This window comes from Setaria italica, chromosome VI (genome assembly GCF_000263155.2).
Source record: "Setaria italica strain Yugu1 chromosome VI, Setaria_italica_v2.0, whole genome shotgun sequence".
Taxonomy (NCBI): domain Eukaryota; kingdom Viridiplantae; phylum Streptophyta; class Magnoliopsida; order Poales; family Poaceae; genus Setaria; species Setaria italica.
Genome location: NC_028455.1, coordinates 33,632 through 56,044, shown reverse-complemented (window position 1 = coordinate 56,044; position 22,413 = coordinate 33,632). Strand labels below are relative to the sequence as shown.

Here is a 22,413-nt window from a genome sequence, read left to right as displayed (position 1 = left end):
AGGTTTCAGATAACGCCTAGTAACTTAAATGCACAATCATAATCAACATAATTCATTGCAGAAGTTTAGAAAATCGGGATATGCTCCGGGGCTTGCCTAGAATCCAACATTAGGTTAGTGTTTGTTAGACGACACTCGCTTGGCGAGCATCTCCCATCTCGGCACTTGCTTAGTCCTTCCATCTTCGGGATAGGTCCACCATACGCCGTCTTCGGGTTCGGTTCCATCATCACGTCCTTAACGAGGTTTATCTAGCGTATCTAGATGAGATGCAAGATGCAAGTGCATGAATATGAAGAACGGTAATATGAGATGCATTACATAAAAAAGGTTACACCACAAGACATGAGCACTGAGAGAGCAAGTTATTTAACTAACTATCACTCAAGTCTACCATAGAGATAGCAAGCATAACAAGCATGGCACACTAGTTAACTCAAGTTAAGCTATTGCAAGCATTTAACAATCAAGAGCTAATTAAGCATAGCATCATATAAGAACTAGGGGTGATGGTGCTTATCAATATGGCCTACATAAGTGCATCACACAACTAGCAAGTTGAAGGTGATCAAAGTATATTACATTTATTTTTAAACCACTCATGCACAAGTAAGTCACACACCAACATCACTAAGGTTCTAGTAAGCTATGCAACAAAGTTATTTTGTAGCAACATGTATACATGACCATTTATTAGTTAAGTGCTTGACCAACATTATATAACACATTTATAAGATCCTTAGGTAGATCAATATAATTCTAATAGTGTTATGAGCTAACTAGCCAGCACACGAGGCAACATCAAGTCAAAGCTAATAACTTAAGCACATACACCGAATCTGGACAGCAGCACAGTAGTCACTTGTTTTAACCACAACCTGAGATATAAGCATCCAACAAGGATGACCCTAGACTTTCTGTAAAGTTAATAAAATTATCTAAAACTTTGTTATTCACACCAAAAGCTGATTCAACAAATAACGAGGTGAAAGCACACCAATAAGCAGATCGGTACAAACAAGGATAGAAAACTAACATGAACTTCAGAGATGCATATCTGGAGTTCTAGACCTCCAACAACCATGATTATTAACTTGGTAAAAACCTTATTAAGTTATATATAACTTTATTATTGTCATCTCAAGATGATTCAACAGTTAACAAGACTATACAACACAAAGAAGCAAATATGTCCAAACTTGGACAGATTTTGACATTAAACTTTAGACAGCCATATCTGGAGTTATAGCTTTCACAACAAGGTGGTTCTATACTTTTTAGAAAGATTATAAAATTATTCATAACTTTGTTATAAACACCACAAGCTAAATACAAAGTTAACCAGGTCAAACATCACAAATAAGATATCTCTATCCAGATTAGGACAGATTCTGTCATTCCACTTCACAAGACCATAACTGGAGATTTAGACCACCAAAAGGGGTGATCTTTAAAAATTTGAAAATCTCATAAAACTCCCTACACTTCTTCTAATATCACAAAGATATGATTCAAAGATTAGCTAAGTCAAACGACACAATCATTTAAACCTGTACAGAGAGCACGCAAAACCTGACAATGAACTTGTAAAATCTATAGCTTCTAACCATCAGGCTTATGGTCATGAAAATTTAACACAAGCTATATTATAAAGTTACCTAAAACTTTTGTATTCACCAAATTTATATAAAACATCATTTTCATCATGAAAACATGACACCACAAAAGTACACATGCAGCTAAATTTCAGAAGGTAGCATAGTGTTGGTTTTGACGTGTTTCTCCCAACAGAGATTTCATACATATCATTCAAGGGCTCAAACAAACATCCATATAGATCAACTACATTTCACAAAGTTGGTGTAATTAAAGTAGCATCTCATGGCTTTAGCATATGCCTATTTGTTATTAACTTTCATTAACTTCTATATATATATATATATATATATATATTGTAGTGCCATATGAGAACAACTAGTTTGGGGCTGAGATTTTTATGAGTGGTAGATGTTATCAAAACATGGCTACCGTACCAATTTCACATGCTCAGATTTTATAATTTAATTGCTATGAAAAAGATAAATTACAATTGCAAGAAAACATGCAAAAGCAAGATAATTCTGAAGATCATCATTTTTTATAAACACATAGCCATATTATATGTTATTATGGTAGAACAACATCATACAAAGGTAGTGGAACCATATTTTTCAATTTTACACCTACATAAAAATTATAACTTATTTAAAACCATTTATCAAGCAATAAACAAGTTAAATCAATAAGTCAATCATACTACATCTAATGAATATGAACTTTTTACCATATCACACATATAGCATCAGTAGCCTCCCATAAAAATTTCACAGAAATTGGAGCACCACAAATTTAGATATGAAAATGACAAGCAAAATAAGCAAAAATTGCCCATTAAATCAAAACATGATAAAAACCGCACACCACTAGCATGTTTAATATTTTTCTTAGCTAGAGAGTGTCATCACGAGACTAATATAACTAGAATCAAAATCTTTGGACTTATATAACTCAAGATATGCATCTAACCAACTTAAAAGGATTTCTAAAAGTACTTTGCATGGATAAATAAAAACATCAGAAACTTTCTACTAACACATATCATATTATATAACTACTACATAGTTCTTCTCACAAGAATTCCAAAACATCTTCATTTGCCATTTTAAAATTTTTCTACAATTTACTATGAATTTCCAAAGTTGCAGCTTTTTTAGATCTAGGAAATAAAGAAAACCGAGGCAATCTTGCAATCTAGCCCTTGGATCTATGGGTTAATGGTGCAAAAGTCCCTGGATTTCACCCATAACCCCCTAACCTTTCTCCTTCTTCTCCAAATCAGTCCCCCATGCACTTAAACAGGCACACACGCAGACAGGCAAAGATTCAGCACGCATGGCTTGGGCCGCCCGAGAACAGGAGGAAAGGAAGGGGTGTTGCTAGGGGAGGGAGAGGGGCGGCGCATAGGGCCAAGGAGGTGCTCACCAGTGGCGTGGCGACGAGGAAGAAGGGGTGGTGCAGGGAGTTTCCGTGGCGCAGGAAGGGGCGGATGGGGGCTCCTGCGGAGAGGGTTGCCCGGCGAGGGAGGGAGCTCGGGAAGGGGCAAAACGGAGGCGCGACGGCTTGGGGATGCTATCGCCGCGAGGAATCGAGCCGAGAGCTCACCACGGCGATGAATTTGGGCAGCGAAACTTGGGGAAACAATGGAGCTTTGCAGTCTTTACAGGGAGGATTGGAGGAGAGGGGAACCGGTCCTTAAATAGGAGGAGGATGGCGAGGATAAGGACGGTCGGAGTGACTCACCATGGGGCGCGCGGATTGGCGGGGAGGGAAGCTCCCATGGGTGCCGGCCAGGTGGAGCTCAGCCCCTGCAGGCCAACGGCATGCTTCTTGGTGACGTGAGGAAGGAGAAGGTGGCCTCACGAGTGGGCCCGGCCAAGAAAAACATCGTGCCAACTTTGTCTCCTTAAAAGACCTAGCTACTGGTGTCCAAAAATTCTCCAAAAATACTCGTTGGAAAGATAAAATCACCAAGAATAGATTTCCACAAGAATCAACTCAAAAGCTATTATAGTTTGCACAAAATCGCCAAAACAAAACAGCTAAAATTGAATTTTAAATGAATTTTTAACCCATCCAAACATCTCTGAAAAATTTGGTAAAAATATTTAAAATCACTAAATGGTGTGTAGTATTCAAATCAAATAATTGGGGGTATAGTTGTGTGAAAAAAATTAGAGTTCCTTCACAAATTTGAATTTTTAACAATAAACAACAATTTCTGTGAAATTAACAATGCATGACTTCTACTTAATTTTGAACCTCTTCTTCTCAAAATCAGAAGAAGTGCTAATAACAAAAGATGTTTTTCTTGAATTGTTCTACAACTTTTATATTGACCAAAATTTATGTTGTCATATGAAATTTGATTTTCCACTCTTACCCCTTTTTAGTGCTTTGGAGGAACTTTCTTAACACTTGGTGAATTTGAAAGGTTTTCAAAAGTTTGGATTCAAACTTTGGGTGTGTTTTCTACGTTCTCAAATTAATTTGCTAGTTTTTCCTATTTAGCTCCTTGGTTGGCCCTATTTTGCTTGCTTTTGCCCTTTGCGGTATTTTTATGAAGTTGAATGGCATTTGAAAGTGCAAGCGGCAAAAATGTAGAGTTAAGTGTGATTTAGGTGCTTAATACCTTAATTACCCTTTGTTGATTCTTTGATTTAGTTTCTTAATCACTTCGATGATTCCCTAATTTAGCTGCTTAATTACTAGGGTTGTCACCCTTGTAAAGAAAAACGATCGATCAATGAATACAACCTTTCGGCGCCATGCCACCAAAACCCTAGGAGTAGAAGTAGAGTAGATTCAACGAGTTTCTTCTAGCGCGCAAGGCTGCATCGGCTTCGATCTCGGGTGAGCTTGTAAGTACCGTCACCCGGTCAGTACGACCTCTATAAGAACTTTCTAAGTTAAGTCTTATATTCTGATATTGTCATGTAGCTAGTTATCGAATTATCTTAGATTGCAAGTAGAACTTTTTAGGCTTTGTCCAATATTCTGCTTCTTTTCGACGTTGCTCAAGTTATCGAACGACTTAGATCTGGTTAGGTTGTCTTCATCGGCTCCCTTGCCTTGTTTAAATGTTCGAAGTTATCAGATCGTGTTGGCTGGTAGACTCTGCATGATTTTAATACTTTATATATATGCTAGGTCTGATAGATCGTTACCCCTACCCCTCTTATTTCTAACCGTCAGGCTTCTGACGTCAGCGTGCTACCATTGAGAGCCGATGCTTTGGTCGGGTCTTATTCGTATCTCATGGAAGCATGATGACATCATTGAGATGATAGGGCCGCATGCGAGGCCTGCTAAGTTATGATCCAAATTCAGTTATATATACATAAAGGCCAACTTCGGACAGAGCAAAGCGAGGCCCGTCCCCGGAGGCTTGGGCCGAAGCAAAGCAGATGCTTTTAATGATTACTACAAGATGGAAGGCATTGTCAGGCGCCACACCATCTCGTACACTCCTCAACAGAATGTTGTGTTTGAGCGCATGAATAGAACCATCATCTCAAAGGCTCGTTGCATGCTGTCCAACGCTCGTATGAACAGGCATTTTTGGGCAGAGGCTGCTAACACCATCTGCTACTTGATCAACAGGTCACCTTCTATCCCACTTAATAAGAAAACTCCCATTGAGGTATGGTCTGGTACGCCTGCTGATTATTCACAGTTGAGAGTTTTTGGTTGCACTACTTATGCTCATGTTGATAATGGAAAGCTAGAACCTAGAGCCATTAAGTGTCTGTTTCTTGGTTATGGTTCTGGAGTAAAAGGATATAAGTTATGGAATCCTGAAACTAAAAAGACTTTCATGAGAAGGAGCGTTGTTTTCAATGAATCTGTTATGTTTAATGACAGCTTATCCACAGATGTTTCGCCAGTTAGTTCTGATGAGGAGCAGCAACATGTTAGCGTGCAGGTGGAGCACGTAGATGATCAGGAAACTGAAATTATTGATAATGATGTTCATGATACTGTTCAGCACTCACCTCCTGTTTTGCAGCCACAAAATTAGTCTATTGCAGATCGCAGAACAAAGAGGAATTGTGGACCTCGTCCACGTTTAATTGAGGAATGTGATATGGTTCATTATGCTTTTAGTTGTGCTGAACAGGTGGAGAACACTCATGAGCCAGCTACATACACTGAAGTTGTTGGTTCTGGTGACCGCGAGAAGTGGATTTCCGCTATGCAAGAAGAGATGCAGTCACTTGAGAAAAATGGCACATGGAATGTTGTGTGCTTGCCTAAACAAAAGAAGGCTATCCATTGCAAATGGATCTTCAAGAGAAAGGAGGGTTTATCTCCCAGTGAGCCTTCGAGGTTTAAGGCAAGGTTAGTAGCAAAAGGCATCAGTAAGATTCCTGGTGTTGATTATAATGATGTATTCTCTCCAGTTGTAAAGCATAGTTCAATTCGTATATTTTTCGGTATTGTTTCTATGCGTGATCTTGAGCTTGAGCAGTTAGATGTAAAGACTGCGTTTCTACATGGAGAGCTCGAGGATGAGATATACATGGACCAGCCAGAAGGGTTCATAGTACCTGGTAAGGAGGATCATGTTTGCAAATTAAAGAGGTCCTTATATGGTTTGAAACAGCCTCCTCGTCAATGGTATAAAAGGTTTGATTCTTTTATGTTGTCACATGGCTTTAAGAGGTCTGAATTTGGTAGCTGTGTGTACATTATATTTGTTGATGGATCACCTATATACTGGCTATTATATGTTGATGATATGTTGATTGCTGCCAAGAGCAAGAAAGAAATCACTACGTTGAAGAAACAGTTGAGTAGTGAGTTTGAGATGAAGGATCTTGGTGCTGCTAAGAAAATTCTAGGTATGGAGATTACAAGAAATAGAAATTCTGATTTGTTATTTCTTAGTCAGCAAAGTTATAGTAAGAAAGTTCTGCATCATTTTAACATGCATGATGCAAAGCTTGTTAGTACTCCTATTGCACCTCATTTTAAATTATTAGCTTTACAATGTGCTAGTACTGATGAGGATTTTGAGTACATGTCAAGAGTTCCATATTCTAGTGCTGTTGGTTCTTTGAAGTATGCCATGGTTTGCTCCCGTCCTGATTTATCCTATGCTATGAGTTTTGTTAGTAGATACATAGCTAATCCTGGTAAAGAACATTAGAAGGTTGTTCAGTGGATTTTCAGATACCTTCATGGCACAACAGATGCTTGTTTGAAGTTTGGCAGGACTGATGAGGGACTCATTGGCTACATGAATTCAGATTTTGCTACCGATTTGGATAAGCGGAGATCCCTCACAGGTTACGTGTTCACTATTGGTGGTTGTGCCGTGAGTTGGAGGGCAACATTGTAGCCTGTTGTTGCCCAGTCTACCGCTGAAGCAGAATACACGGCTATTGCTGAAGTATGTAAAGAATCAGTTTGGTTGAAAAGTTTGTTTGTTGAGCTTGTGGAGATGATTCTTGCATTAATCTATTTTGTGACAGTCAAAGTGCCATATATCTCACTAAAGATCAGACGTCCCATGAGAGAACAAAGCACATTGATGTCAAATACCATTATATTCGCGATGTTGTCGTGCAAGGTAAGCTGAAGGTATGCAAGATAAGCACTCATGATAATCCTGCTGATACGATGACAAAGCCAGTTCCTGTTGCTAAGTTTGAGCTTTTCTCAAGCTTAGTTGGTATAACTATTTTGCCCATGAGGCTATTTCGCGCCGAAAGTGTTCTCTTTGTTGTTTTAGGGTGAAGGTTCATTTTATGCTACAAGAAGGAATTTGTCTCAAGGTGGAGTTTGTTGAGTTATGATCCAAATTCAGTTATATATATATAAAGGTCGATTTCGGACGGAGCGGCCGCCATTTGGGATAAGTTGAAATAGTTGTAAATCCCCGACGTTTGTAACCTCACTCGATATAGTGAAGATTTGTTGGCTGGCGCCTGTGGTTTTTCCTCTTCCAAGGAGGAAGGGTTTTCCACGTTAAAATCTTGTGTCCCCTGAGTTTGATCTACTGTTCTTCGTTGGTTATATTGCCTATCGACTCTAATAAGGCCTTGCTGCTGCGAGCTTGTCTGTTAAGATTAACGGGTCGAAGTTAATGCCCTCTCACCATGTTACCTTGTCTAAGTTCAATTATACAATCATGACATTGATTAGACTTTGTTACCTTAATAGGCTCGTAAGCGGTAGGCAAAAGGTCTTTGGTGCTTGTGCTCTAGTCTTTTATATTGTCAGATCGAGGTTAATGCCCTCTCATTCGTGTTGCCTTTTCTAAGTTCAATACCCTTACCAAGACATTAATTGAGGTCTGATAATGTATCTAACTTGCGTACAGTCAGCATCGGCTGGTCCTTGTTGCTATGTTCTAATCTTTTAAGTTAGTAAATTGATGACAATGCCTTCTCATTCGTGTTACCTTGTCTGAGTTCAATACAATTATCAAGACATTGGCCAGATTTGTTAGCTTATCTAATAAGCACGTGATTAATAAGGGCTCCCCTTTCATGGCTGTTGTATTACAATGCTTTATCTTAGTCCGTTAGCTGATATAGCCAATGGCACATGCCATTAATGTTTCATGTATTTACACCACATGCTTACATTAAATATCTATCTATTGTGGTGTTTATTCCCAGAACGTCTACTCATGAGTTCGAGAGGCTTTGCCGTCGATGGGCTTAGAAATTTAATGTTTACCTTCAAATTGACTGGCACGCCTTGCACCACTCGCAAGCCGATTTAGAGCCTGCACTGGGGTTAAGTAGATTTCACAGATCCTCCATATTGTTCAACGCAGAAGCCTGAGGTCTAGATTTTGCGTCAACACATCGATCCCAACAGCATCCTGAAATCCTCATGGAATTTTGAGAACAACATCGCGGGTTTCATTTGCCATTTTACGGGCGTGGAATGCTGGCACCCTTTTGAGAACAGGGTTCTCTCTTTGCGTCTCAGCAACCTGGGTCTTGAGGCCAATTTCCTCAAGGTCTCGAGAATTGTACAAGCATGACCGGCCTGGACTTGTCGAGTAACAATTTTTCAGGAGCCATCCCTTCCAATATGGCATGGCAGCTGTCCAGTCTGACGTCTTTGACCTCTCATATAATAAATTTTCGGGTGAACTCCCAATCGGTATCTCAAACATCACATACCTGAACACTCTCAACCTTCAACACAACCAACTCAGTGGCCAAATTTCAGATCGATACGAGTTTTCTAGGTTATTTTTGTTCAATGTTGCAGACAACCAATTATCTGGTCCTATTCCGTTGCATTTGCAGATGTTTCCGCCTTCAAACTTTGCTGGTAACCAAGGGCTTTGTGGTGCACCGTTGGCTGCATGTGACCGTAGAAGCAAATGGATCAGCGACGAGTCCAGTATTGGCATGGCTGTCGGGTTGGTGGTAGGCTTCGTGGTGGCTTTCTACTTCCCCCCCTGCTTCATTTTTCTCCCAGAGGCTCCGCCCGTACTTCTTCCGCATATTCTGACATCAATCATCTCTGGAGGCTAAATGAGCATCTGCAACACTGGTTCTTTCTTTAACATTTACCAGCACTTTGGTTTTCAGTTAATTTGTGCACTCGGCAGTTTCGCAAATGAGAAGTTTCGTTTGCACTGCACATTTCAACACTTAAAATTTCCAAAACCATCTCTGGCGTGGCAGCTTGTAAAACATGGGAAGTACTTAGTTTCAATCGAGCTTTAGGATATCTGCATACTGCATACATCATGTCGTCCATGAACCCTCTCGAGCAACGGCTTATCATGAATGTAATAACTGGCGAAAGATGCTTAGTACATCTGTGAACGCATCCTGATCATCGCGGCCATGTTCGGAGAAGGCATCTCATGCCGTTTGCAGTACAGCAAATGCGTAGTAAAAACAATGCAGACGTGCAGTGCAGTTGGTGGCGCGCCAACGCGGAAGACAACAGCGTCACGACCGGCGCCGTGTTAGTCAAACACGGTAGACGCCAATTGGCAAGTGCGTGGCTGCCCAATTTCACGCGAGGAGATATAAACTTCTCCCCACCGACACGGCGACGTCGTCCCATACTCCCATCTCCTTCGCTTTCCATCTCGTCTCCATCCGACACTAGGTGCAATTAACCCTAACATTTAACAGAAGGGATTGATCTCCCCTTTCATCTGTCGCGGGTGATGCCTTGTGCAGTTCTGCTTTGCCTGGATCAACTAAGAGCCGGTAATTCTCCTGAAACACATCCTCTGTTTCAGATTTTACACGACTGTTGAACATCTAGTGATGGCGCTGCTACACATATGGAGAAAAAAAACTAATATTTCGAGTTCTTGTTTTTTTTTTTCTCACTTATGCAGGTAGGCATCACCATATTTTGTGCCTGTGTAGGAACACTATTTCTTCATTACAAGAGAAGTTTTTTTTAAGCAATAAGCAAGAGAAGGTTTTGGATATCCTTTCACAGCTTTGAGTGGAACCATGTCTTGGATGGTCGGTGGTATCAAGTTCCTCCTTTGGTTTCTGCTTTTGAGCAGCTCATCATTTTGTTTCGGTTCCGAACTTGATGTAACCTGCTTGAAGACTTTACAGAAATCAGTGATTGATCCTAGGGGCATATTGAAATCCTCATGGAATTTCAGCAGATTCATATGCGGCTTTACTGGTGTGGAATGTTGGCAGCCTGATGAAGATGACAGGTTTCTTTCGCTGAGTCTAAGCAACCTCGGGCTTCAAGGCCAATTTCCTCAGGGTCTTGAGTATTGCACTAGTCTAGTCAGCCTTGACCTGTCAAATAACAATTTTTCAGGGCCCATCCCTTTGAACATCACACGGCAGGTGACATACTTGACATTTCTGGATCTCTCGTACAACAGGTTTTCAGGTGAAATTCCAATAGGCATCTGCAATATGGACCTGAACGTCCTAAACATTCAGCACAACCAACTCAGTGGTCAAATTCCAAGACAATTCGGTGAGATTCTTCGGTTAACATCTCTCAATGTCGCAGATAACCAGTTATCTGGGCTTATTCCTTCATTCTTATCCAAGTTCCCAGCATCCAACTTTGCTGGTAATCAAGGGCTTTGCGGTCCACCGTTGGATGATTGTGGCAATGCAAACAAAGCGTGTCTGGGATCACGCAGGATCAACGACGAGTTCATTATTGGCTCGGCTGCTGGGTTCGTGGTGGGATTTGTGGTGGCGTTCTACTTCCCGCATATGTTCATCTTCTCCCAACGGCTCCATCCATATGTCTACCGCATATGTTAATGTCTATTTGTTCTGAAACGTTGTGGAGAGTCGAGACCAAGTGAGTGATTAGACTGCAATTAATTCTTTTTCCCCTATTAGCAGACAAAAAGGAAACATTCTCTGAATTTGTGTTCATGGAAACCTGCAAATGAGGTGCTTGTTATGCTGTAAATGCGGATTTCAGCACTTCCCATTCCCAAAAATCATTTTGAGGCACAATGGAATGGGGAGCACGAACTAGGGGTACTTGGATGTTGACTCGCCGCCGCCGTGAGTGCTCGTTGGAGAGGATAATGAATTAACCATATATTTGCTTTAAGATTTGTAGAAGTTTTATATGAAAAGAACCACCCATTGCCTAAGTTTTCATTTCCTGGTCTGCCGGAGCCGGCCTGCTATAAGTACTGAATAACTTAGTCAGTGTCCTCTTAAATCAGCGGTGTGATGGCAATAGAGCATAAATTCTAGCATCTGATCAGCTCAAGGGTTTTTTTTCGTGAATATACAGGAGAGCTGCGTATCTTTGTATTAAGAAGAAATAACGTTTAGAAACGTTTCAACGTGGGCCAACCGGGCGCACGCACACAATGCGGGCCAACCGGGCACATGCACACGGTTTGAACAACGGTGGCAATGCATCCACCCAACCAGTACAACCATAGCGGCAAAGAATCCGCCCAAAGCAACCAACAACGGCGGCAAAACATCTGCCTGAAACAACCAATGACAGTGGCAAAGCATCCGCCCTAAGCAACCAATGACGTCTGCCAGAGAAGAGGGGGCCGCAAAGCATCCGCCGGACGACGACAACCTAAGCAACCCGGGCAAGGTGGACAAATCGAAGCGAAGGCAGGCGCCCGGCTGGAGACGACTGGAGGCGGCGTTCGGCAACGATCCCTGCAGTGGTGGCAGTAAGAACCCACTGAGCTTCCAAGACAACACCTCAAAGGAGGGGGCGACACCACTGGCGCCGTTGTCGTCTGACCAACACGTTCAAGGCTTTCACCCGGAAGCTCACCGTAGGGGAGGGAAAAGGGGGAATGAATGATGCCTTCAAGAAGGGAAGCGGTGCTCGAGGGCGTCGCCATCATTGACCTGCAAGCAGGCACAAGGCTTTCGCCTACACCCCATTCCTGTTCGAGGTATGCCCTAGAGGCAATCATAGAGATGATGATATTCCATTTGTATCCATGATTTATATTGTGTTCGTTGAATATCCATTAAAGGCTACTTGAATTGATTTGCAATTATGTGAATTGTATGTGAAACTCTTTACTTGTATGGTTATTCTAAAGTTGTCCCTAGTCAGTGTTCATGTGAGGACACACATGAATATTAGACTAGCACATGTATTAGTTGATGACTATGTTTTACAAGTCATGGACATGGAGATGTTGAACTAATAATGTGGGCACATGTGGAGACATGTGCTAGGACTGACCCAACATGAGAAGTAGTTCTCTCTTTACACAACATATACGCTTTGTCCTTAGACCTGAGATTGTCGCATGTACTCAAGATGTGGATCGACTTACTTAGGGGCTATCAAACGCTATGCCGTAACAGGGTAGTTATAAAGGTAGCTTTCGGGTTTGTCAAGAAGCATGCTATGAGACATGGTCAATCAAGATGGGATTTGCCCCTCTCTGATTGAGAGTGATATCTCTGGGCCCCTTGAGTGATCGGATCCGAAAATGCATGGCCATGCTACGTATGGTTAAGAGTTAACCTACAAAGGGATTCCGAATCATAGGATCGAGAAAGAGCGGTCGGCTTGAAGCTAGACCAAATATCGTGAGGCAAAGGGAACAACATGTATATAATGTTGTGATGGTTCGTCTGATATGATCTTCGTGTGCGTATAGGAGTTGGCACGTCTTGCAGCTCCCCGCCATCGTCGCGCTTATTGCTCACCTTTGCCGAGCAGCAGCACGTCCTACTCCTCAACACCCGCTGGCCGCGGCCTCCTCCTCGCCGGTGCCAAGAAGGCCTCCATGGCCACAACCACCGCCGCCTTCTCTAGCCATCTTGCTGCTGCATGCCGTGCTGCTCGCCCACAGCCCTCTTCTCCACGCAGATCAGGCACCGGGATGGTCGTATCCAGCCACCAAGGTGCCGGATCCGCCGCCCCTCGCCGTGCCGTCACCCCGCTAGCGGAGCTGCTCCGCACAGTCCTACTAGTGCGCGCAGCCCTAGCGAGGAAGATGCCCCACTGCCTCCATCATAGGGGCCCACACGGGCTTCGGCAGCCCCTCCGGTTGTGGCAGGGGAGGGGAGGAGAGGGAGGGGGCGACGGAGGCTGAGGTCACGGGTGCCACCCATGTCGCCCGAGCGGGGACGACGTGGGGACCTCCTCACGTGAGAAGCTCCCTGGCCTTGTTTTCTTATTTTGACCAAGACAATCTATACCTAATATTAAAGTGTGGTTATTTCTTCCAACCGTTGTTTCTTCCAACCATCATGGTCATTTTGCAAAAAAAAAAACCCTTAAATTTTTGATAATCAACCCGTAGTCCTTGGTTGAGCACTTGTTGTTTTTGCTAAGAAGTCCCTGTGGCATCCATCCTTCCATGTCCTATCCCTTCCTTGAGCTCCTCTCCCAGTCGCACGAGGAGGCCGCGGCGTGGTCTGCCTACCGGGCGGCGGCCCAGCCGCCGCACACGAGGAGGCCGCGACGTGGTCGGAGGAGGCGCCGCGGCAGGTCTGGGGCGGCGCCATCCCCTTTCGTGAGCTCGTCTTCCAGTCTGCCGCCGGTTTCCTCTTCTCCGCCGCCATCTCCCTCCCTTCCCCATGCCATAGTCCTTTGAGCAATTCTTGATGATTTTGCAAAAAGGTCCCGCAGGCCGTCTCCTCTAGGCGTCCTCCTCATCCTCCATCTAGATCCGGCATGGTGCGCCGGCTATTCTCCCATGCCACTGTCGCTGGAACCACACCCTGGCTGCCTGCTGGCGCAAGCCACTCTTGTCTCACTGGCAGCTGCGCACAACCCCAGCCCCAAAGCTACCTACGGTGCGCGACCGCCCTCCCTTGCCGGTGACCCCGCGTGCCTCCGCGTGCCTCCGGCCATTTTGAAGTGTTCGGTCTGACACCTACGATTTCTTCCCCAGTGGTCGGTGTAGCTGTTTTTGACCTTCCATGACCTATAGCACACGTTTTCTTAACGAACATGCGTGACCTAACACACGCTTTCATAGCCGAACACGCTTCCGGAGGCCATTTGGAAGTGTTCGGTCTAACACCCACGATTTCATCCCCGGTGGCCAGTGTAGCTTTTTTTGCCTTCCATGACCTATAGCTCAAGTTTTCATGGCCTAACGCGCGTCCGGAGGCCATTTTCACTTGTTCGGTCTGACACCCACATTTTCATCCCCAGTGGCCGGTGTAGCTTTTTTTGGCCTTCAAAGACTTATAGCGCACGTTTTCTTGCCGAACATGCGTTTGGAGGCCATTTTCACGTCTTCGGTCCATCCCCACGTTTTCGTCCCTGGTGGCCGGTGTGGCCGTTTTCGGGCTCCCGTGACCTATAACACAGGTTTTCATAGTCGAACACGTGTCCGGAGGCCATTTTCAAGCATTCGGTCTGGCACCCACGTTTTCGTCTCCGGTGGCCGGTGTAGCTATTTTTGGCCTTCCATTAGCTATAGCACACGTTTTCATGGACGAACATGCTTCCGGAGTCCATTTTCACTTGTTCGGTCTTACAACCACGTTTTCGTCCTCAGTGGACGGTGTAGCCATTTTTGGCCTTCCATAACCTATAGCACATGTTTTCATGGCCGAACACACGTCTGGAGGCCAATTACACGTCTTCGGTCCATCCCTGCATTTTCATCCCCGGTGGCTGGTGCGGCAGTTTTCGGCCTCCCGCGACCAGTAACACGCGTTTTCATGGCCGAACAAGCGTCCGAAGACCATTTTCAGTTATTTGGTCCATCCGACACGTTTTCGTACCAGGTGTCCGGTGTGGCCGTTTTCGGGCTCGTGTGACCTATAACACACGTTTTCATAGCCGAACATGCATTCGGAGGCCATTTTGAAGTGTTCGGTCTGACACCCACGATTTCTTCCCCAGTGGCCGGTGTAGCTGTTTTTGGCCTTCCATGACCTATAGCACACGTTTTCTTAACGAACACGCGTCTGGAGGCCATTTTCACATCTTTAGTCCATCCCCACGTTTTCGTCCGTGGTGGCCGGTGCGGCCGTTTTTGGGCTCCCGCGATATATAACACACGTTTTCATGGCCGAACATAGATCTGAAGGCCATTTTAGTTATTCGATCCATCCCCCATGTTTTCGTACCCGGTGTCCGGTGTGGCGATTTCCGGGCTCCCACGACATTTAACACACGTTTTCATAGCCGAACACGGACACCCACGTTTTCATCCACGGTGGCCGGTGTAGCTATTTTTGGCCTTCCATGACTTATAGCACACGTTTTCATGGCCGAACATGTGTTTGGAGGCCATTTTCACGTCTTCGGTCCATTCCCCATGTTTTCGTCCCAAGTGGCCGGTGTAGCCTTTTTCGGGCTACCGTGACTTATAACACACGTTTTAATAGCCGAACACACATCCAGAGGCTATTTTCAAGTATTTGGTCTCACACCCATGATTTCATCCCCGGTGGCCGGTGTGGCCATTTTCGAGCTCGCATGACCTATAACACACCTTCCATGATCTATAGCACAAGTTTTCATGCCCGAACACGCGTCCGGAGGCTATTTTAAGTTATTTGGTCCATTCCCCACGTTTTCGAACCCGATGTGCGGAGTGGCCGTTTTCGGGCTCGCATGACCTAACACACGTTTTCATAGCCGAACACGCGTCCGGAGGCCATTTTGAAGTGTTCGGTCTGACACCCACGATTTCATCCCCGGTGGCCGATGTAGCCTTTTTTGGCCTTCCATGATCTATAGCACACGTTTTCATGGACGAACACACGTCCGGAGTCCATTTCAATTGTTCAGTCTGACACCTACGTTTTTGACCCCGGTGGCCGGTGTAGCTTTTTTTGGCCTTCCATGACCTATAGCACACGTTTGCTTGCCAAACACGTGTCTGGAGGCTATTTTCACGTCTTCGGTCCATGCTGCACGTTTTTGTCCCCGGTGGCCGATGCGGCCGTTTTCGGGCTCCCGTGACCTATAAAACACGTTTCCTTGGCCGAACACACATCCTGAGGCCATTTTAAGTTGTTCGGTCCATCCCCCATGTTTTCGTCCCCTGTGTCCGATGTGGCCGTTTTCGGTCTCCCAGGACCTATAACACACGTTTTCATGCCCGAACACGCGTCCGGAGGTCATTTTCAGTTATTCGGTCCATTCCCCACGTTTTCGAACCCGGTGTTCAATGTGGCTGTTTTCGGGCTTGCGTGACCTATAACACACGTTTTCATAGCCGAACACATGTCTGGAGGGCATTTTTAAGTGTTCGGTCTGATACCCACGATTTGATCCCCGGCGGCCGATGTAGCCTTTTTTGGCCTTCCATTTTTGTTAGGTTGTATTTACCTGTATGTACACTAGTGGGCCTACGTGCCTTGCTTCGTGTATGAGCTGGCAGGCAGTCTGCCTGTGGGCACCGCCGGCCCTAGCGAGTCAAGGGTGGCAGCTAGGGTTCCTAGCTGCCCCTGCGCCTAGTCCCCGAGGCCTATATATGGTTGTAGCCTGTGCTCCTGTATAATCAATCTAATCTTTCCTCGCCTAAATGTCTCTTTCATGGTACCACGAGTCTAGGTTTCAGCCCTAGGTCTCCAGCTTCCGCTTTTCGCACGACACCGTGCCTTCTCTCCCATGGCTGGCTCCCTCAGTGCTCCTATCCCCGCCCCTACTAGCGCCTCGGATGCCCCTGCTGTCGCTCCTAGCGCCCCAAGCGGCGCTGCTGCCACAGCCCCCGCTTCCTCTAAGCGCGACGCGGTGCAGCACGAGGCCGCCGCCGTCGCCACGACTGCCGATGCCCGTGCTCGCGTGGCCGCTGAGTGCGTCCTCACCGTCGTCGTCACTGCTCGCGAGGAGGCTACTGCCCGTGAGCAGGCTACTGTCGACGCCGCTGCCCGTGAGCACGAGGCGCTGGAGCGCGCTCTCGATCCCCCTCACCCTGATGACACCATCTTCGCCGATGACCTCAATGACGCCCTCCTCCATCAGGAAGCCGCCCACCTCTTGGCGCTCCATGCTCAGGCAGTGGCTATCCATCATATCCGCGCCCTTTTCACCGTCATCCTCGACGTGAAGACCGGCAACTACATGCGGCGGCGCAACCAGTTTCTCCTTACCCTCGGCAAGTACTCACTGTCCGGCCACGTCCTCACCGACACCGTCAGCACCCATCCCGACTGGGTCCGGATGGACTGCGTCGTCGTCACGTGCCTCTCCGGCACACATTTTTATGGCTGAACACGCGTCCGGAGGCCATTTTCACTTGTTCGATCTGACACCCACATTTTCGTCCCCGGTGGCCGGTGTAGCTGTTTTTGGCCTTCCTTAACCTATAGCACATGTTTTCATGGCTGAACACGCGTCTGGAGGCCAATTACATGTCTTAGGTCCATCCCTGCATATTCATCCCCGGTGGCCGGTGCGGCCGTTTTCGGGCTCCCGCGACCTATAACACACGTTTTCATGGCCGAACAAGCGTCCGGAGACCATTTTTAGTTATTTTGTCCATCCCACACGTTTTCGTACCAGGTGTCCGGTGTGGCCGTTTTCGGGCTCGTGTGACCTATAATACACGTTTTCATAGCCGAACATGCGTTCAGAGGCCGTTTTGAAGTGTTCGGTCTAACACCCACGATTTCATCCCCGGTGGTCGGTGTAGCTTTTTTTTGCCTTCCATAACCTATAGCACACGTTTTCATGGCCGAACACCCGTCTCGAGGCCATTTTCAAGTGTTCGATCTGACACCCACGTTTTCGTACCCGGTGTCCGGTGTGGCGTTTTTTGGCCTTCCATGACATAGCACACGTTTTCATCTCCAAATACACGTCCGGAGGCCATTTTCAGTTATCCGGTCCAGCCCCCACGTTTTAGTCCCCAATGTCCGGTGTGGCCGTTTTCGGGCTCACTTGACCTATGGAGGCCATTTTCACGTCTTCGGTCCATCCCCACGTTTTCGTGCCCGGTGGCCCGTGCAGCCGTTTTCGGGCTCCCATGACCTATAACACATGTTTTCATGGCCGACCACACAGCTTGAGGCCATTTTCTGTTATTCGGTCCATCCCACATATTTGTTTTTGTACCCGATGTGCGGAGTGGCCGTTTTCGGCCTCTCGTGACCTATAACACACGTTTGCAAGGCCGAACACGCGTGAGGAGGCCATTTTCAATTGTTAGGTCTGACACCCACGTTTTCATCCTCGATGGCCGGTGTAATTGTTTTTCACATTCCATGACTTATGGCACACGTTTTCTTGCCGAACACGGGTCCAGAGGCCATTTTCAGTTATTCGGTCCATCTCCCTCCTTTTCGTCCCCAGTGGTCGGTGCGGCCATTTTTGGGCTCCTGTGACCTATAACACACGTTTTCATGGCCGAACAAGCGTCTGGACGCCATTTACACGTCTTCAGTCGATCCCCCACGTTTTCGTCCCGAGTGGCCGATGCGGCCATTTTTGGGCTCCCTTGACCTATAACACACATTTTCATGGCCGAACACACATCCAGAGGCCATTTTCATTTGTTTGGTCCATCCCATATGTTTTTGTCCCTAGTGGCCGGTGTGGCCGCTTTCGGGCTCCTGCGACATATAACACACGTTTTCATGGCCGAACACGCGTCCGGAAGCCATTTTCAGTTATTGGTCCATCCCCCACATTTTCGTACCCGGTGTCCGGTGTGGCCGTTTCCGGGCTCGCGACACCTATAACACACGTTTTCATAGCTGAACATGCGTCCGGAGGCCATTTCGAAGTGTTCAGTCTAACACCCACGATTGCATCCTAGTGGCCGGTGTAGCCTTTTTTGGCCTTCCATGACCTATAGCACACGTTTTCATGGCCGAACACGCATCCGGAGGCCATTTTCACAGCTTCAGTCCATCCCCCACGTCTTCATCCCTGGTGGCCGATGCAGCCGTTTTTGGGCTCCCGTGACCTATAACACATGTTTTCATGGCCGAACACACATCCGGAGGAAATTTTCAATTATTCGGTCCATCTCCCATGTTTTCGTGCCTGGTGTCCGGTGTAGCTATTTTGGGCCATCCATGACCTACAACACACGTTTCCATGGCCGAACCATGTTCGGAGGCCAATTTCACATCCTCGGTCCATCCCCACGTTTTCGACCTCGGTGGCCGGTGCGGCCATTTTCGGGCTCCTATGACCTATACACACGTTTTCATGGCCGACCACACATCTAGAGGCCATTTTCAGTTGGTTGGTCCATCCCCCACGTTTTCATGCCCAGTGGCCGATAAGGCCGTTTCAGGCTCCCACGACCTATAGCACACGTTTTCATGGCCGAACACGCGTCCGGAGGCCATTTTCAGTTTTTGGTCCATCCCCCACGTTTTTGTACCCGGTGTCCGGTGTGTCTGTTTTGGGGCTCGCGTGACATATAACACACGTTTTTATGGCCGAACACGCGTTCGGAGGCCATTTTGAATTGTTCGGTCTGACACCCACGTTGTTGTCCCCGGTGGCTGGTGTAACTGTTTTTTCGCCTTCCATGACTTATAACACATGTTTTCTTGCCAAACACACACGATTTCGTCCCCAGTGGCCGGTAAGGCCGTTTTCGGGCTCCCGTGACCTACAACACACGTCCGGAGGCCATTTTCAGTTATTCGGTCCGTCCCCCATGTTTTTGTACCCGGTGTCCGGTGTGGCCATTTTCGGGCTCGCATCACCTATGACACACGTTTTCATAGCCGAACATGTGTCCGGAGGCCATTTTCAAGTGTTTGGTCTGACACCCACGTTTTCATCCCCGGTGCCCTGTGTAGCTATTTTTGGCCTTCTATGACCTACAGCACATGTTAACACGAGTACGAAGGCCTATTTCACGTCTTCGACCCATCCCCACATTTTCGTCCCCAATGGTCGGTGCGGCCGTTTTCGGGCTCCCGCGACCTATAGCAAACGTTTTCAAGGGCGAACACGCGTCCAGAGGCCATTTTCAGTTATTCGGTCCATCCCCACGTTTTCGTACCCGGTGTCCGGTATGGCGGCCCGCGTTACCTATAACATGGGTTTTCATAACCAAACACGCGTTCGTACGCCATTTTCACTAGTTTGGTCTAACATGCATGTTTTCATACCCGGTATCCGGTGTGGTTATTTACGGGCTCGCGTGACCTATAACACACGTTTTCATAGCTGAACCCGCGTCCGGAGGCCATTTTGAAGTGTTTGTTCTGACGCCCACGATTTCATCCCCGGTGGCCGGTGTAGCCTTTTTTGGCCATCCGTGACCTATAGCACACGTTTTCATGGCTGAACACGCGTCCGGAGTCCATTTTCACTTGTTCGGTCTGACACCCACGTTTTCATCCATGGTGGCTGGTGTAGCTGTTTTTGGCCTTCTATGACCTATAGCACACGTTTGCTTGCCAAACACGTGTCTGGAGGCCATTTTCACGTCTTCAGTCCATCCCCACGTTTTCATCCCCGGTGCCCCGTGCAGCCGTTTTCAGGCTCCCGTGACCTATAACTCATGTTTTCATGGCCGAACACACAGCTGGAGGCCATTTTCTGTTATTTGGTCCATCCCGCATGTTTGTTTCTGTACCCAATGTGCGGAGTGGCCATTTTCAAGCTCCCGTGACCTATAACACACGTTTTCATGGCCGAACAAGCGTGTGGACGCCATTTACACGTCTTCAGTCGATCCCCCACGTTTTCGTCCCGAGTGGCCGATGCGGCCATTTTTGGGCTCCCTTGACCTATAACACACATTTTCATAGCTGAACTCGCGTGCAGAGGCCATTTTCAAATGTTCGGTGCAACACCCACGTTTTCGTCCCCGATGGCCGAAGTAGCCATTTTGGGCCTTCCATGACCTACAACACATGTTTTCATAGCCGAACACGTGTCCAAAGGCCAATTTCACGACTTTGGTCCATCCCCACGTTTTCGTCCCCGGTGGCTGGTGCGGTAGTTTTTGGGCCCTTGCGACCTCTAACACACATTTTCATGGCCGAAGACGTGTCCGATGTGGCCGTTTTTGGGCTCGCGTGACCTATAACCCACGTTTACATCCCCGGTGACCGGTGTAGCTGTTTTTGGCCTTCCATGACCTATAGCACATGTTTTCATGGCCGAACACGCATCTGGAGGCTATTTTCACGTCTTCGGTCCATCACCACATTTTCGTCCCCAGTGGCCAGTGCGGCCGTTTTCGGGCTTCCGTGACCTATAACGCAAGTTTTCATGGCTGAACAAATTTTCAATTATTGGGTCCATCCCCCATGTTTTCGTACCCAGTGTCTGGTGTGGCCGTTTTCGGGATCCCGTGACGTATAACACACGTTTTCATAGCGAAACACGCGTCCCGAGGCCATTTTCAAGCATTCGGTCTGGCACCCACGATTTCGTCCCCGGTGGCCGATGTAACCTTTTTGGCCTTCCATGACCTATAGCACATTTTTTCGTAGCTGAACACGCGTCCTAAGGCCATTTTCACTTGTTCAATCTGACGACCACGATTTCGTCCCCGGTGGCCGGTGTAGCTGTTTTTGGCCTTCGATGACCTATAGCACACGTTTTCTTACCGAACACGCGTGTGGAGGTCAATTTCACGTCTTCGGTCCATCCTCGCATTTTCATCCCTGGTGGCTGGTGCGGCCGTTTTCACGCTCCCGTCACCTATAACACACGTTTTCATGGCCGAACACACATCTGGAGGCCGTTTTCAGTTATTTGGTCCATCTCCCACGCTTTCGTCCCCGGTGGCTGTGCAACTGTTTTCGAGCTCGCGAGACCTGTAACAGACGTTTTCATAGCCGAACAAGCGTCCGGAGGCCAATTTCACGTCTTCGGTCCATCCCCACGTTTTCGTCCCCGGTCGCCGGTGCGGCCGTTTTCGGGCTCCCTTGACCTATAACACTCGTTTTCATGGCCGAACACACATCCGAAGGCCAGTTTTAGTTGTTTGGTCCATCCCACATGTTTTCGTCCCCAGTGGCCAGTGTGGCCGTTTTCGGGCTCCCGCGACCTATAACACACGTTTTCATGGCCGAACACGCGTCCGGAGGCCACTTTTAGTTTTTGGTCCATCCCCAATGTTTTCGTACCCGGGGTCTGGTGTAGCCGTTTTCGGGTTCGCGTGACCTATAACCAACATTTTCAAGGCCAAACACGCGTGAGGAGGCCATTTTCAATTGTTAGGTCTGACACCCACGTTTTCGTCCTCGGTGGTTGGTGTTACTGTTTTTCACCTTCCATGACTTATGGCACATGTTTTATTGCCGAACACGCGTCCGGAGGCCATTTTCAATTATTCGGTCCATCTCCGTCGTTTTCGTCCACGGTGGCCGGTGCGGCCATTTTCGGGCTCGCGTGACCTACACACGTTTTCATGGCCGAACACCTTAACCCTGAACCCTAAACCTATAGCACACGTTTCAAGCCAGAACAAGCGTCCGAGCCATC

The 22,413-nt window shown here is 46.9% G+C and overlaps 1 protein-coding gene across 1 annotated transcript; it reads left to right on the top strand.

The window, feature by feature from the left end:
* The first annotated feature begins 9,656 nt into the window (after positions 1–9,656).
* LOC101774911 (probably inactive leucine-rich repeat receptor-like protein kinase At5g48380) lies at positions 9,657–10,908 on the top strand. Its single transcript, XM_004974229.2, has 2 exons — positions 9,657–9,794; positions 9,929–10,908. The coding sequence occupies exon 2, from the start codon at positions 10,050–10,052 to the stop codon at positions 10,839–10,841; it is 792 nt and encodes a 263-aa protein (XP_004974286.2). The 5' UTR covers positions 9,657–9,794; positions 9,929–10,049; the 3' UTR covers positions 10,842–10,908.
* The last annotated feature ends 11,505 nt before the right edge of the window (positions 10,909–22,413 follow it).